Source organism: Oculina patagonica, chromosome 1 (assembly GCF_052425735.1).
Source record: "Oculina patagonica isolate OP01 chromosome 1, crgOcupat, whole genome shotgun sequence".
NCBI lineage: Eukaryota > Metazoa > Cnidaria > Anthozoa > Scleractinia > Oculinidae > Oculina > Oculina patagonica.
The window spans coordinates 7,362,461-7,380,621 of NC_135758.1; the positions used below are offsets into that span (position 1 = coordinate 7,362,461).

Here is an 18,161-nt window from a genome sequence, read left to right on the forward strand (position 1 = left end):
GGCTGAATTTGTGTCTGTGCGTTCATTGACTTGTATACGTTCTTACGAAACGCTTATTAGGGCCTCAAGTCTCGCCTCACTTCAATTTCGTTTGTACGAATTTCCCCGAAATTTCGATGCACTTATATAAGAAGGCGGTATAGCCCGGTTACCGAGATTTCGGTTTAGCCCAGATCTTGGCAACCGGTTCGGGTAATTGGGATGAAACCCTTTTTTGACGAAATAGCTTCGCTTTCGCTTCACGGAGGTCAAAACGGCATAATTCTACCTTGAATGTATTCCACTTCAGAAGTATGCGACTAAGCTTTATCAGTAAAGTTACACGATTCGACAAAGCTACTATAGTCGCGAACGATACAACTTTGGTCAACTTTAGGTGGCGCAAGTTTGGTTTCTTGAATTTCATCGCGGTCGCTGGGCTGAAATTTATCATGTAAACTGACGACAAAATTCGTCCCGGTAACCGAGCCAGCCCGGGTTAGTAAAAGTAGTAAGTTAGGGCCTCTTCATATGATCCCGGTTGACCGGGCTGGCCCAGTTACCGAGATCTCGGCTTACTCCTATTTTCTTGTAAAATTTTGGATGTGTTCATATGAGAAGGTGGGCCAGCCCGGTTACCGATATCTCGGTTTCTGCAACCGAGATCTCGACAACCGGGAAGAATATTTTCCCATATGAACGCTCCAGCCCGGTCGCCGGGACGCAACTTTTTTTGAGAAAATAGCTTCCCTTTCGTTATTGGGCGGTCCAAATGGTTTAATTTTGCCTTGTATATATTTCCACTTCAGAAATATGCGAATAAGCTTTATTAATAAAGTTACATGGGTCAATAAAGCTACGATAGTCGCGAAAGATGCAACTTTATGTGTCGCCATTTTGCCTTCGTTTCTTGAATTTTATCCCCGTCAACCGGGCTAAAATTTTCCATATGAACAGAGGCCAAAATCCGTCCTGGTAACTGAGACAGCTCGTAAACCGGGCTCATGTGAAGAGGCCCTTAGTAAAAGCTAGTAAGCTAGTAAAATAACTAGTAGAGTAATTTCAAGAAATTACGAGCGCTGTTAACGACGGAAATGTTTATCAGTAAAGAACTGTGCACCGTCACCCTAAGTCAAAGCTTCGTTTTATTTGCATATGTAAACATAGTTAAACAAGCCAGAGTTAAGACTTTTTCATGTTACAAACCTTATCTCTTCCTAAGTCAGTGAAACTTATCAACCGATCATCGCGTTATTTTTTTACACTAAAGGTAATTCCCATCAGTTTTTCCGTCCAGTTTTAAGCCTCAAAAAAGGTAAGCAAGATTTTCTTTGTTAGACCTTTTCGTCAGGACCGCGCATTGTAACACTGTTCAACATTTAGTCCACAGGTCAGAAAACTGCATGCTTATCAGTTTTAATAGCATATATATTGAGGTATTTTAAAAAAGCTAAGGCGTTACTATTTCCAAGAAAATTCTTCCCATTCAGACATTTGGTGTCTCTAATATTCAGTTGATTTTTCCCTGCCGTTTAATTATTTGTTCAGTTCGCTTAGACGTTGGACTATGCGCAAATTGACTGATTGTTGTAAGGACTCAACAAAGAGGTATTAAGTTATTTTTTCCATGCTGCAAGACAGGCGTTTGACCGGAAAAACTGCCAAGAAAAAAAAAATGAACAGTCAAACGACGTGCTGATAACAATATGCGGATATTGGAAATAATTGACTCCAACGTCAGTATAAACCCTTGTAAATCTATATTACACCTTCTGGCGAGTCAAGTTTTCAATATTCAATCTACAAAGTTTACGTACAAAGTGAATTTAATTGATGAACTATACTTTTCTGGATCCAAGAGTTGCCGCAAGCAAACAAAAAGCTACTGAAGCAGTATCTCAACGAGCCATCGCACTGGGCATTCTGCTATGGATTGCATCTTTCCTTTCAGGCGCGAATGACGCAAAAAAAAAACATGAAAAATTCTATATATGAAAAAATATTTCAGATTTATGTTTGATGATGTGAAACCCTGTATGATCTATTGATCGAGTTCCATCTTTTAATAAATTCATTTGCACGAAAGCAAGTTTTAAGATGATGTATTTTTCATGTTATCATGATAAGTGTCTCCTCGGGGCGAATACGGGTTTTAAATATACATATTAGGTGGTGGTCTTTAGTGACAGCACAATTTTCTTCCTTTGACAGTCTAAACTGTGAATTTAAAAGTCAAAGTCAGTTAACGCTTCTTTTTACCTTTCAAACGACATAAAAGAAATGTGGATAAAAACAAGTCACTAAATAATTTAACGGTTAAGCATGAACGATTTTTGAAAACAACTAACGCCGACGGTAATTTCAACTTAATCGTAGACAAAACACCGCAGTTTAACTTATTGTGCTGTCTTAGTGTTGTTAATAAATTTTATGCTATAAAATTTAATATTCACAGCGACCAGAGTTATCGGAAAAATTACATTTAACCGCTCTTTAAGGTTTCAAACTGCAGCTTCGTCGACGGAACTCAATTTGATTTGCTGCAGCCTATTATGCGAAAGGCAAACAGTCCAAACGGCGACCGTATAACGTCAACCGTTGTTAATTAACGTACTCTGTATCAATTATCAATAAACTTAATACAATAAATATTATGTCAGAGTATAACAGGAAGGTATATTTAGAAATTCGAAAGCAAATAACTCAACTGCGACGGCCGGTTTTCTTTACGCGAAAAATTGCTTCAAGGTATAATTATTGCACACACAAAAAAACAAATCGGCATGCTACAGTGTCTACTAAAACAATAAGAATACTCGCGCTCGCTTTCTATGAGCGATAGTCAACTCGGCTACTCTTTGTTGACTATTCTCTCAGGCTCGGTCTCGTAGTCTTATTTTAAATAAATACAAAATCGAAGTTTCAGCTAAAATCGCTAATTCTTTGATTTACCAAATTTTATTTTAACAACATTTTCACTATTATGTTTACATTACCATGAATAAAAAACTAATTTCTTTTGTCAGCGATAAACCGTCATGTAAACAAGACAGCTTTAACATGTTAAAAGTTCATTTTTTTCGTCATAGGTTTCTCATTAATTGAGTTGTTCTTTGTTCCCTCGTGTAGAGTTAATCAGAGCCTGACTAAGAAGAACTAGCGGAGCATTATCTACGGTGGTATTTTATCGTTTCAAATCTAGATCAAGAATTAAGACATCATTTACTCGGCAGCGCGAAAAAGGTGAGGGTTTGTTATTCTGTTTACTATCCGAAGAATCTAGAGTCACTCCGGCGATGGTTTTGCAAGGCTCGGCTTTTTGCGTTTGTGGCAGAAATCGATTCCTTGAAGAAAAAAAAGAAAGATTGAATTCCTCGCGACTCAGACAAAGTCGAACTATGGCTTTCGAACAAAAAAGAAAACATCAAAAGCGACAGTGGACGGACCACGAAGGGTTAAAATCACCAAATTTAATTTCCGATACCATTCATTTGGTAACACTGTTTCTGCGTGTCAGCTAAGGGTTAAAATTAAAATTGTGCTCGCAGAATTCATTCATTTTCATTCATAATTCATATCTGTTTTCATTAATGTATGGCGATGCATTCATGTATTTATATATTCATATATTTATATATTCATATTTTTCTATATTCATATATTCATTCATTCATTTTTAAATTTTTATTTCATTCACTCCTCTTTTATTCATTCATCTACACATCTGCTTATTCCCTTTTCCACTCATCCGCTCATCCACGCTTTTCTACATACACAACCCACGCACCCACGCGCCAACACGACCACGCATTTGTCCACTTATTTATTCATTCACCCTTCCATTCATCCACTCATTCAGTCATCTAAGCCTGCTTACCCATCCACAGCTCCACGCCTCCACCATCCACACATACACGCAAACACGCGTCCACGTTTTATCCACTCGCTTACTCTATGTCTTTTCCAATGTCTACCCTATATCCACGCATCTACGCAACCAAGCATCCAAACATCAACACATTCACGCATCCACACATTCACGCATCCACACGTCCACGCATCTACGCATCCACGCATCCAAGCATCCACACATTCACGCATCCACGCATCCAAGCATGCACACATCTATACATCCACGCATCCAAGAATCCACACACCCACGCAACCACACATTCACGCAATCACTCATCCAAACATTCACGCATCTACGCATGCACACATTCACGCATCTACGCATCCACGCATCCACGCATCCACACATCCACGCAATCACACATCCACACATGCACGCATCTACGCATCCACACATTCACGCATCTACGCATCCACGCATCCACACATCCACGCAATCACACATCCACACATCCACGCATCTACGCATCCACACATTCACGCATCTATGCATCCACACATTCACATTCACGCCCTCACGCATCCACACATTCACGCATCCACACATCCGCACATTCACGCATCCACGCATCCACACATTCACGCATCTATGCATCCAAACATTCACACATCCACGCCATCACGCATCCACACATTCACGCATCCACACATTCACGCATCCACACATCCACACATTCACGCATCTACGCATCCACGTATCCACACATTCACGCATCGACACATCCACGCAATCACACATCCACACATTCACGCATATACGCATCCACGTATCCACACATTCACGCATCTACGCATCCACACATCCATGCAATCACACATCCACGCAATCACACATCCACACATTCACGCATCCACACATTCACGCATCTAGGCATCCACACATTCACACATCCACGCAATCACGCATCCACACACAATCACACATCCACACATTCACGCATCAACGCATCCACACATACACACAACCACGCAATCACGAATCCATGCATACACGCATCCACACATTCATGCATCTACGCATCCACGCATCCACGCTTCCACGCAATCACACATCCACACGTTAACGCATCTACGCAACCACGCAATCACACATTCACGCATCTACGCATTCACACATCCACATATTCACGAATCTACGCATCTACGCATTCACGCATCCACACAATCACACATCCACGCATTCACGCATCCAGACATCTACACATCCACGCATCCAAGAATCCACACACCCACGCAACCACACATTCACGCAATCACTCATCCAAACATTTACGCATCTACGCATCCACACATTCACGCATCCACGCATCCACACATCCACGCAATCACACATGCACGCATCTACGCATCCACACATCCACACATCCACGCATCTACGCATCCACACATTCACGCATCTATGCATCCACACATTCATACATCCACGCATCCACTCATCGACGCATCCACGCATCCACGCACCGACGCATCCAAGCATCCACGCATCCACACATCCAAGCATCCACGCATCTACGCATCCAGGCATCCACTCATACACAAATTCACGCATCTACGCATCCACGAACCCACGCATCCAAGCATCCACGCATTCAAGCATCCAAGCATCCACGCATCCATGCAATCACTCATACACAAATTCACGCATCTACGCATCCACGCACCCACGCATCCAAGCATCCACGCATCCAAGCATCCAAGCATCCACGCATCCATGCAATCACTCATACACAAATTCACGCATCTACGCATCCACGCACCGACACATACAAGCATCCACGCATCCTAGCATCCACGCATCCTAGCATCCACACATCCACGCATCGAAGCATCCACGCAACTACCCATCCAAGCATCGACGCATCCAAGCATCCACGAAACTACGCATCCAAGCATCCACACATCGACGCATCGGAGCATCCACGCACCGACGCATCCACGCATCCACGCATCCATGCAATCACTCATACACAAATTCACGCATCTACGCATCCACGCACCGACGCATCTAAGCATCCACGCATCCTAGCATCCACACATCCAAGTATCCACGCATCCACACATCCAAGCATCCACGCATCTACGGATCCACGCAATCACTCATACACAAATTCACGCATCTACGCTTCCACGCACCGACGCATCCAAGCATCCTAGCATCCACACATCCACGCATCGAAGCATCCACGCAACTACGCATCCAAGCATCCACGCATCCAAGCATCCATGCATCCACGTATCCAGGCTTCCACTCATCCAAGCATTTACGCATCCACGCATCCACACATCCACGCAATCACAATCCACACATTCACGCATCTACGCATCCACGCACCAACGCATCCAAGCATCCACACATCTACACGCACGCACGCAGCATCTACGCAACCGCACATTCACGCATTTAAACATCCACGCACCCACGCACCAAAGCATCCACTCATCTACACATCCACGCAACCACACTTCTACGCATCCACACATCCACGCAACCACACTTCTACGCATCCACACATCCACGCAACCACACTTCTATGCATCCACACATCCACGCAACCACACTTCTACGCATCCACACATCCACGCAACCACACTTCTACGCATCCACACATCCACGGAACCACACATCGACACATTCACTCATCTACGCACCCACCACCCACACATCTACACATCCACGCTACCACACATATACACATCCACGCATCCACACATCCACGCAACCACACATTTATCCAGGCATCCACGCATTCCCACCTATTTTCTGATGCACTCTTCCGCTCATCCACACATTCAATCATGGCATCCACGCATATTCACATCCACCACTCTCCCATCCACGCTAAACACATCAACAGCTCCACAACTTCACCATCCACGCATACTCGTGTTCACGCATCCACTCATCAATTTAGTCATCCACTCTTTAAGTCATTGCTCTATCCACTCGTCGACTTTCCTGTGAATCCTTGCACATAAGTATCCACACATCCACCCATCCATCACGCATCCACGCATTTATCCACTCATTTACTTATCCACCCTTTCGTTCATCAACCAATTCAATTCAGGCATTCACGCGTTTACACATCCGCAGCTACCCCATCCACGCATATACGCAACCATGGCTCCACTTGTTCACCATCCTCTCATCCACGCATCGACCACTCACACATCTAGGCATCCACGCGTTCATCCATTCATTTACCCATCTACTCTTCGGATCATCTATCTTTTCAGCCATCCACGGATATTCAAATCAACAGCTCCGCGTCTTCATCATCCACGTATCCATTGAGCAATTTAGTCATCCACCCGTTCAGTCATTGTCTTTTCCACTTGTCTCATTGTCTCATCCACGCATGCACACATCCACGCATACATGTATCGGTCCTTCACCACCCACCATCGCATATTTCATCTCCCCCACAGCTCCCCCATCCACGCAGATACGCTTTAAAGGCTCCACGGCTTCACCATCCTCGCATTTACGTGTCCACCTATCCACGAATCTACGACTCTACGTATCTAGGCATCAACCATCCACGCATCTACGCATTTATTTCCTCATTTACTCGTTCACCCTTCCACTCATCCACCCATTCAGCCATCCACGCACATTCACATCCACGTCTTTTCCATACACGCGTCACCCATTTAGTCTTTATTGCCGCCTCTACCTGTCTACTCTCCTACTCTTTCTCGCATCCATGCATATACGCATCCACTCATTAAACCATTCCCGCATATTCACATCCACTGCCCCCCCCCCCCCCCCCATCCACGCGCTAACTTCTCCACGTCTTCACCATCAACGCATTCACTGATCAATTTAGTTATCCGCACATTCAACCGTTATTTACTTTTCCCTTAATTTACTTTTGTTTCTCTGATCCAAAAGGTTGCCACCAGACAAATGACGCGAAGGCCACAAACCTTCCTGTTTCTTTCCACCATCATCATCGTTTTGGCGTTCCAGTTGGCTGCCTTAAAGCTGCCGTATGAGGTCCTGAACTCCATAGTGGAGCTCAGTGACCTTGATCGGGACTTTAAAGACCTCACCCGAGTCAATGTATCTGATGACCGAGGCACCACTCGTCCAATCTATCGGCTGGACCTTGACCCAAACTACGTTGCCTACTACGAAATTGACACTGGAAGTGACTACGTGGTGTTATCTTCCGGCAAAAAAACTGGAGACTTCCGAAAAGTAGAGAGTGGCCCGGATCCAAGACCAACCGATGTGCTCATACAACAGGCTCAGGAGAATGGCCAGCGGTGTGAGAAGTTTTATCGGCTGTCACCAATGGGATTGACTATTTGTAAGAATGACAATGGAAATGCTGTGGCGGCGAGTTACAACTGGACGGCTGATGTAGCCGAGGTGCGGTTTCCCTTAAATAAATTTTTTTTAAAAAGTGAACGATTTTTAAATCTTTTACTTTTTTTCTTCTGATTAGCGTTGTTCAAGAGAGGATTTGCGTTGTCTCATTTTCCAAGCCTTAAGGCCAAATTCTTTTTACAACTTTCAGTCAATACAGTGAACCAAAATACTACCTAAAGTTAAATCCGGTCAATGAAGAATATTTTATATTTGGTATTCACGACCTGTCCAACCTAGAGACATGAAAAAGACTCGTAAACTAAATTAAAACTGACTAAAACTAATTAATCCATTTTAACTACTGCAGTAAGTTGATGAAAGGCACAGCAAGAAAATCAAAAACAAAGTTTCCATGAAGTCATTCATTAGATATGCAACCTAAAGCAACTACATTTTTTCATTTTTGTTTAATCGACAGACAATGCAAAATTTACTCGGTCGCATTGCCCTAAGTCTAGCCTTTTTTTTCAAACAGATTGAAGATTGGCGTCAGTTGGACCAAATGGTTAAACAAAGTTTCGATAGCTTTAAGAGCCAGTGGCAAGAGAGAGCAGCATACAGGCGGACGAAGTTAGACTGGGCTACCACAGACGTTTTCTCACAAGGAAGAGGAAAGAAGAAAAAAGATATTGCTGAAGAAGCCCTTTTGCCTGGTTCCATCACGAAACTCGCACTTGGTGAAAGTTTCAGATCTGCTGATGTGTACATAACAAACATTGGTAACTTACGCATGCGCCCCAGATCACCGTGGCAGCAGAAACTCTGTAAGGTGCTTGTCGACGTATGCAAGCCGGACGGAAGTACCAAGGTAAATCCATCTGCTATAAAGGAGGCACCCAATCATCTGTTGTACCTGAAGCTTGAAGTACACAGCAACCGGACGTTCGTGGGAAACGTTTTACAGTGGCGCGAAATTGGATTTGTGGTCGACATAAATGAAGGGAATAACGAAGTGGCGAGGAAACACTTTGCAATCAATTTACATTCCAAACGGTCACAGCGTTCCTCCTGGTCTACCGTGTCTGAAGTATCTGTTCCCTCTGAAAAAGATTTCCCGGACTATGATCAACACATATGCTGTGGCGGTTGCCACAGTGGAAGCGGTCCCGTAGCCTGGGCTCAAGTGTTTGGATATTACGACAGACTTGCAGCCAGCCGCAGCTCGAAATTTAGCCCAAGATTATACGGAGACAGTAACACAAAGGCACCGCTCAGGATGACAAATGGAGTTCGACGCTTCGTGGAGAGCATTCGACCATGGGTCCAACCAGTAGACTGTAAAGGAACCACTTATTCTTCCAACATGCATCTCATCGCGCCATGGTTTCGAGCGCGCCAAGGAACCATGTCACGTGTGGTCAGTTATCTGGAGAGTCGCAAAAGAAGAAATAACGGTGCAAGCGTTTCACATGGATCCAAATCCTTGATTGAATCCCAAAGTGTTCAGCAGCTAGATAGAGGCTTTCCTGTCGTCTTTGAAATTAAATCGGAAGGTGGGTCCAGGCAGTTTGTTGTCGCTACGCGATACAAGAAAAACCACAGTAGATATCGTGAACGTGATTGCAGAGACACAAAAACTGGATGGTGGTGGGGAGAGAAAGACAAGTATGTCTGCGAAGACGGCGACTGGAAGGATGAGTATCACTACGAGCTATTTTTACACTACGGTTGGGGAGGCTACTACACTAAATGGCAGCAAATCACTGCGTATGGTGCCCACGTTGCTTACGTTGTGAACTGACACGCCTCAGGTGCAACATTCCATGACACTTGTTGTCGCCGTTTCCTTACGTGTCACGTAACGTAGGGTAATTTCTAGTGTGTAACTTAGGATCTATGTTTAGAAATTTAAACTAATGCTTAGGAACCAAATAAGGTACTTGCTTCATTTTACGCATATGGAATAAAGCGGAGCGCTTTAGAATCAACACAGTTTGTAGAGTTAGCGACAGTTTAGATTTTTTGATTTTTTTAACGGGCCACTGTTGGAGAGAGTTCTTGGAACTACCTTATTGTTACTTATTTTCGCGGGTACTTAATTTCGCGAAAATGGAACAGGAATAATTCGCGAGCCTTAATTTTCGCGATTTGGCCAAAAATACATAATTAGCATAAAAATACAATAGAAATCGTTTAGAATTAATTTTCGCGGGTCTTTAATTTCGCGATTTTTTGAAAATCGCGAAAATCGCGAAAATTAAGTCCCGCGAAAATAAGTAACAATAAGGTAGAACATTATACCTGCGGGCTGGCATTGGCCTAGAAAACAACCCGCGATCTCAATGAATAAAATTGCTATCTACTTTCTTTCACAACTGATTGCCTCTACAACAGTAAAAGCATCTGAACCGATGGAAAAGGATAACGATTGGTACATTTACCTATAATTTTGAGGACATAAACACCCTACAAACGCACAGTAAAGATCTAAAAACCTCGCATACACGATGTTGTTTGCACAGGGACAAATTCCGAAAAAAAACATAAGGCTTTCTATATGCTTATTGATTGGGTTATGTTCGCAAGGTATTGTGGTAAAATGTACAGCCGCCATCTTTTTCCTTGCCATAGAGGCGCTTTTATGTAGCTGCCCTGCAGGTCTTGTCACCAAATGGTAGAGTAAACCGGTTTTAAGCGTTTAATGCAGAATTAGTTTAAAGCCATTGCGTTCCAATTTAATTGCAAGTAATTTACTGTTAAATAAATATAAATCTGTGTAGTAGGACAACGTGGACCTAACTAACCTAAGAAGACTTCTGCAACACGGCAAAATTTGGATGAGTACTTTGATTGCATTTTAGTTTGTATCATTACGGTGTTGGGCAAGTTTTGTTTCATTTTGTTTTCTCTTGTAGTTTTATGCCGTGAACAGGCAACGAGTTAATGATAACTACATTGAGTAGTTTGAATGCCTAAAGGTACTCGTGCCTTTCGCCTTTCTTCAAAAACGCATGCACCAGACTTTGCCAAGTTTCTATGCCTCTATATTTCGCTGCTGTCAACCGCACCAGAAAAAAAAAAAAAAAAAACAAAGACGGGGTCGTGAGAATGAAGGAATTTGGTCAACAAGGAGTGAATAAATTCTCTCTGTTCTAACTACAATAATTGTTAGAGACCAGTAGGGAGAAACTGTTTGTTGACACAAGGTTTTTGGGTTTGGAATACGTTAACGTTTTTGCCACACATAAAAAGCATAAATGCTGAAATAGATGTACCCTTGCTCTAAACGAAATAAATACGATTTGATTTTTGTTTCTCAAGAAATACAATACCAGTATCTAGAAGAGGTACATATAACGATCTAGCAGAGTAAAGAGAGAGAAAATTAAGGGTGTCCTGAAGCACTAAGTTTTGAGTGTCAGTATTACTTTTAAATCAGTTGACGGTAGTCTAGTCTGGACTGATGTTAACGTAATTTAAATTAAGAGCAAGGCGTTTTAGCTGCTTATAATTGCAAAACTGTAAAATCTTCTCGACCATGTTTAAATCAAATAAACGTGCAAGAGAATGTCTTGTGTGGTTTAATTTAATCTTAAAGCCCTCGATGTTTTTCTTTTTCTTCTTTTCAAACAGACGCGGGGGCCCTTCATGGCGAGATCCTGATCGGCAAAGAAATTTCTTCGCAAGCGTACCTGGTTTAAAAAAAATCGAAATTCCACCAGCGATTTCTGGAAAATCAGTGCATGGCTTAAAATACGTTTTGTAAAAGTAAATGTGAGTTTAACTAAGCGATTTGTAAGCCCAATAACATTCGGTTAACAAGACAGTCTGGCTCTTTTTTTTTTGCTCCACAATCGACAACCACAATGCCTTTGAAATTGAAAGCGCTTTAACTCTTTCAGTGCTAAAGTCGACTTTTGTCGACATTTGGAGGAGCAGTCAATGAACCACTTGTGACGTCATCAATTTAAAAGTCAGCAGATTTTGGTGATAAGCATCTGATAGAGCTAGGTTTGACCTTTTCAAAGAACTATTCATTTTAATTTGTGTATCGGTCGCATCCTAACAGAGCTAATCGAGAAAAAGTCAATCACTTTTTAGTGCAAAATCGGTGCTTAAAAAGGCCAAAACACCTGTAAAAGATCGAGGTCCTCTTGACAGGGTTTACCAATGTTTTAATCAAAACTTTTTTGGTCTAATGGAAGTCCAAATTTAGGCTTATGCGCATGCACCAAAGTACAATTTTGTACATTTTTCAATGGAATCTTCATCAAAATCTTGCTGCATTGTGGAAAAGTGCTTTTTAAGCAAAGTTAAGGGAAATTCAGGATCGTAGCATCAAAAATTTTACGGTTTAACGGTAGAAAAAAACCCTGTTTTTGGAGAAATTTAGCACTGAAAGGGTTAAAAGCAAATTAAAATTGTTCATTTGTTCAAAACAAGCATATATTTTAAGAGTTCTCCAAGGATTTTTTGACGGTAGTGCTCAATTTTTTTATTTCATATCGTTATGTTCAGAGATCTAGAAGTTTGATTTGATATCGATTTAAGATTAAATACACTTTAATACAAACTAAAACCACATACGAGTAAAGAGCGAAAGACGCTCCACAACAGTGGCTATTGAAAAAAGCTACATCACTGTATATCTGTCATAAAGCACAAAATCTACATAGAATTCCATGGGCTTTGAAATACGTACACGGTAGACAGGGAGGGGGGGGGGGAGGGGCGGGGAGGGGTGCTGGTATTAAATTTTTTGCTTCTGCGTTTTGTTTTGTTTTTGTTTTTTTGCGGGGAAGGGGACGGTAGTTATCGAATTTCATGGCATACGATTGGCAACACCGTCAAACTAAAGTGAAATCGCTCTATGTGTACAAATTTATTCCTTCTATAATGAAAATAATAATAATGGAAAAATATGTTACCATTTGTAGAACTATGACATGCAAATTGCAAAACAAATTTGTTTCTAGAAACACAACATCGTAGCTAGCAAAAGGAACTTTTTTGCTTTTTATAACTGTATATCTTCCATTGACGGCCAAAATTTAGACTCCCATTTTTAACCAGTTAAAATTTCAATAGGTAAATCAGTTAAAATTTCAATAGGTAAACGCCCGGCTAAACGTAAAAGATATGGTCTGTTAAAACTAAAGTACCCGTTAAACTTCTATGCTACAAAAAAGAAAGAACAACCAGTTCACATAATTCTCAGTTATCGTTTACCCTTGAAGGGTGTCATTTCTGAGGCATTAAAAATGGTACCAGTTTACGATTTTTATTCTTAAATAGGGCAAGGGTTTAAGAACCACATGCATTTCCTAAAATTACAGGAGTATCCTCTACCCCTCCCCTCTAGTGCGTTTTCAAATGTCTCCACTTTGTAGAGCGTTTATGAAAAGCTCTGTTTTCGGTGACAGAAACGCCGTTTAAGTGTGAGCGGTTGGCCTATCCGGAGAAAAAAAAGATGCGTTTTCAAATTTACCCGGGTTAGAGTAAACAGGAGCTAACTCCTCAATACAATGCCTCGGTTTTTACACGATGTATGTTGTTAGTCAGAGGTTAAAGCACCTTTTTAAATTTTACGTCCTGATGTGTTCGTGCTATTTGATTTTCTGATTGGATTCTCTTCGTTATGTACTTCATTAATAATTTTGCCAGAAAATAATCGCTTCTTTTCTTGACTGATTAGAAAACAAGATTTGCGTATCAGTAAGAATGCATAATAAATTTATTTTTTTATCTAAAATATTTGCTGCGTAAATGAACTTTTTCCTAAATGTAAAAAAATCCATGCACTTTAGTGCGGTTTTTATCGAATATCCCGTTTACTTTTAAATGCGATTTTTCGATATTGGCAAAGTTGGTAACACCCTTTCTCAAACCGCATGCATGACCGTTTCCTAAGGATTATAGCGCTTAACCCCGGAGAGGGCACTTCCATGTTTAAGGGACGGGGATGCCCGTCAGAAAATTTAAACCAATAAAAGTGCCCCCAAGCTATATGACCCCTTTGAACCCCATCAACAAACATGCAGACAGGCGCTCTATAGACCTTTATGACGAAATGACGAGAAAGTCGTTGTTATGGAGTGCTTCTATCAAGGAAGATATTTTAAAGATTCCATGTCTTATCGATCTAAACCACCAACACAATATGACGACGTTTTTGGTTTGTTTGTTTGTTTGTTTCTACTCCTGCAACCCTAAAAGATACTTTGATGGGTGAAAAGATTGGCGTTACACCGCTAAAAGAGACAACGAGCATTCTCGTATCTTTTCCACCGACACAAATATCCATTTCACGACACTAGGAACCAGCCATAGCACTTGTGGTTTAATAGTTTTCGTTACAAGACGCCAAGCGGTTTCTCCAATGCCGCAGATAATCCAAAGCATTGATCCACCTACAACAAAGAAACAACATCAGGCGAAAATTTTTGGCAACGGACTGTTTACATGAAATCGATATCAATAAATCATCTCAGATCGGCCTGATTCATTCCTGTGTTTATTGAGGTGGCTGACATTTTTGCAGTACGTACTTCTACTTTGACGGATCAATACTACAATTCTTTATCAGTTGACGCTACAATAATGGTATCAAACGAATGCACAATCATTGGTAAATAAAAAGTGGTCAATTCATGACAAAAAAGGTTACCATAGCAACACTACAACTTGCTTTAAGGAAACATGCTTAATTTTAGCTTTAAGTGGTTGTAACTCGAACACTATCTGTGATCTCCTTTTGTATTATGAAATTGGAATCAGCATGTTAAATACCATGAAAAACAAATCTGTGGAGGGGATTTAGAGCCACCTTCAATTTTTAAAACATTTTGAACTGCAAACTGAAATCTAGCCCCAGTTGTTCAAAAGGTGGATAAAGCTATCTACGGGATAAATCACTATCCAGTGGATAGCGTAGTATGTTTTCAGTAACACTTATCCACCCTTTGAACAACCGGGGCCTGAGTGTTACTTGATTTCCTCATAAATACAAATTAAAGGAACTGTGTCACGGATTATAGCCAAATTTAGGCATTGGAAATGACCATCAAATTGGGTAAAATGTAAAAAAATAACCTCCTAAAACAGTGAAGGAACATTTCAGTAACACAGCAAATACAAAAGAAGGTACGGATGGTCAAAAGTGACAAAGATTGTAACGGATTGCGAGGGCTTTAAGCAGTTTTCAAAGTAAGTCTTGTTTGCTTGTAACTTTAAATTGTAACGCACGGTTGACACATTTCACCGGACTGCAATAAAGCTATTTTTTGTCATTTTGATCCATAGAAATAATTTCTCTGCAAATATTACGTTTCATGGCAAGTACCTGGTAAAGCTTTAAAAAATGAATTTCACTCAGCCGTGACACAGTCCCTTTAAGACAGCCCTTATTTTCTTTAAAAAAATACCAGAGAAAAACAAAACTCATCGCACCTTAGTTTTTCTTGTTCATCGTGTGCCATCAGCTCGTAGGTCCGTGTGGGTGTCACCACATTAAAGCATGCGCTGTTTATGTCTTGTTGTGAAGGAGGCTGATCTTGAACGGCGATAATCACATCGAGATCTATAAATCTAAGAACACAACCAACTCTGAGAGGAGCCTTACGTGTTAAATCGCATAGCTTACCGCAATGACTCGATCTAGTAAATAAATAAATATATAAATAAATAAATAATAATGTTTAATAGACACTCATTGCAGTATTAATAACTGAATTACAGAGTAAAAAACAAGGTATAAACATAAACTATTAATTACAATATATATACAATAAAAAGTTCTATTATAAACAAGCTAGTTCGAGGTTAATATCGAAAAGTGACGAAGTCCTGAGAACGCTTCGTTCTGCAAGGCTTGATGGTGCTACGACTTGTGCCGGATCTTAAGTCGTAGTTATGTACAATCTCCTCACGTCGAGGCAAAAGAAAATGAAGAGGGCTATTTACATCTTGAAGTTTACAGACATACTGCCGAGCGCTAATTTACTTTTGGTAGCTCAAGCTTTTTTTGAATAAAGAGGGCGCTTTTTAGAGACAGGGTACGTAATACCTTTGTTACATAAACGTCAGAACAACAGATACTCTAACTCAAGAACTGTGATAATAAGGGCATGTTTACATGGAGGTGGGCCCCAAGTAGGTGAGCTAACCCGGCTAGATGGGCTAGCCCGCCTGTCCATATAATCCCTCATTTTATCTTGATCGCGTTTATGTAAGGATTCGCAGTCATAACACATTCACGTGCACGTGTCCAATATGATTCAGTCGTGTTATCGGTCTATTTCTATGCCAATGTCTTGAATGTCACTTTTGCAATGGGTGCACTAACTGGATTAGTGGCACGTAGTAGTAAATAATACACACCGGGGGAAGTGATTAGATTATAGTTTATTGATTAATTTGATTATATAGGTAGGGGGAGCTAGATAAAATTATAACAGTGCTTTAGAATGTGAAAGCTTGATATCCTGACTGCTATCGAGTTTATGTACAGCGGCCTAGTAGAAGTTAACTGATCGTTGAATCTGATTGGCTTTTGCTACCAATCGAGTCTCTTTTGTCAATGGTTGCCGCGTTTAAGAAGGGACGCTCGCGGGTTCAAACCCGGTCAGACCACAAACAAGGGTCTTAGCGTTAAGTCATTTTGGCTGTGGATAACGAAATTTGTCAGAGCGCAGATAATCGCGTCTTTGGAAAAGCCATAAACCTTTCCTCTTACACCTTCACAATCTGTAAAAAACACTAAAGATTTCGCAATGTAGACTGCGGTGTTTTTGGCCTGAACGTTACGCAGGTGTATGTTTTTTTTTTAAAGGATCAACTTCTTTAAAAGTGACAACCACGCGATCTTTGGCCAGCAAACAGGGATCTTATTTGGTAATGATAACAGATACCTACCCTCTAGGCATGGTGTTGTTGTTTTTCTGATAGTAGTAGAGCCTGCCATCACGGTCAGTTGAAAACCAGCGGCGTCGCCATTTTCTTCCCGTTAGCCCCCTCACGCCTCTCTTACATAACCAGCCTCTTACTTGACACAACTAATTGAACAATCAGTAAAAAATAAGTAAGTAAACCAGATATGTCCAGGATTGAACGCTAATGAGATGCACGTTCCTCATGACAGGCATCACAAAGTGTCCTCATTAATAAAAGTTTACCAAAACACACCAAAATCTGTCTAATATGAAGTAATATGAAAAAGTCAAAGAACACAGACAAACATGGAGTACTCATTAAACAGTACTTGCGTTCAATTCTGGACATAAGTGAATACACAGCCAAAGAACATTCACTTGAACTTTCACTTCTTCTTACTTGCCATAAAAAACTTTTCTCCCATTTTGTTTAAAATTCCCACGAAGGTTTGTTCTAACCAATGGCAGTTCTTCTTGTACGAGGTTTTCAATGATCAAACGCCCAACAAATGAGGCACGTTCTTAGTAATGTGCTTCATCCATGCAACGGGTGTCGATCTCACACACTCAGGAAAGAAAAATGTGCTGACTTAATGCGAAGGGTGGGGGGGAGGGGTGGGAAGGGGAGGCTTCAAAAAGAGGCATGGAAAATGAGCCATCAAATTCAGCGAAATATAAAACTAACCGCTTAAAACAGTGAAAGAACACTCCAAAAACACAGCAAATACAAAAGAAGGCACGGATGGCCAAAAGTGAAGACGACTGAAACGGAGTGGGTTTTTAAAATACTGTTGGGCTGAACAGTTTTCAACGTCACTCTCGTTTGCTTGAATTGTAACTTTAAAATATAACACCCAAGAGACGTATTTGGTTGTAATAAAGCAACGGTTTATCATTTAGATCCGTAAAAGTAATTTCCTTGCAAAATTAAGTTTCATATTAATCATACCGACTATTTGGCAAAACGTAATAAAATAAACTTTACTCAGCCGTGACACAGTCCCTTTAATTAAATAGAT

The 18,161-nt window shown here is 41.0% G+C and overlaps 2 protein-coding genes across 3 annotated transcripts in view; one reads left to right on the forward strand and one right to left on the reverse strand.

Moving 5' to 3' along the window:
- Window positions 1-3,112: 3,112 nt before the first annotated feature.
- On the forward strand, window positions 3,113-11,801 carry LOC144653902 (uncharacterized). 2 transcript variants are annotated; one of them, XR_013570835.1, is made up of 4 exons: window positions 3,113-3,222; window positions 7,790-8,272; window positions 8,748-10,266; window positions 10,490-11,801. XR_013570835.1 is itself a non-coding variant. In XM_078514049.1 (3 exons), the coding sequence occupies exons 2-3, from the start codon at window positions 7,805-7,807 to the stop codon at window positions 10,011-10,013; spliced, it is 1,734 nt and encodes a 577-aa protein (XP_078370175.1). In that variant the 5' UTR covers window positions 3,113-3,222; window positions 7,790-7,804; the 3' UTR covers window positions 10,014-11,801. The 2 variants fall into 2 exon arrangements, 1 of the variants encoding a protein (XP_078370175.1); XM_078514049.1 differs by having other exon boundaries at window positions 8,748-11,801.
- A 1,115-nt stretch (window positions 11,802-12,916) lies between these two features.
- Window positions 12,917-18,161, reverse strand: part of LOC144654526 (uncharacterized) — a 46,506-nt gene continuing 41,261 nt past the window's right edge. The window contains exons 14-16 of the mRNA XM_078514680.1: window positions 17,126-17,265; window positions 15,662-15,799; window positions 12,917-14,622 (exon numbers count right to left, since the gene is read on the reverse strand). Of these exons, the coding sequence (XP_078370806.1) occupies window positions 14,553-14,622; window positions 15,662-15,799; window positions 17,126-17,265 (348 nt within the window). The 3' untranslated portion in view covers window positions 12,917-14,552. The remainder of the gene's footprint in view (window positions 14,623-15,661; window positions 15,800-17,125; window positions 17,266-18,161) is intronic.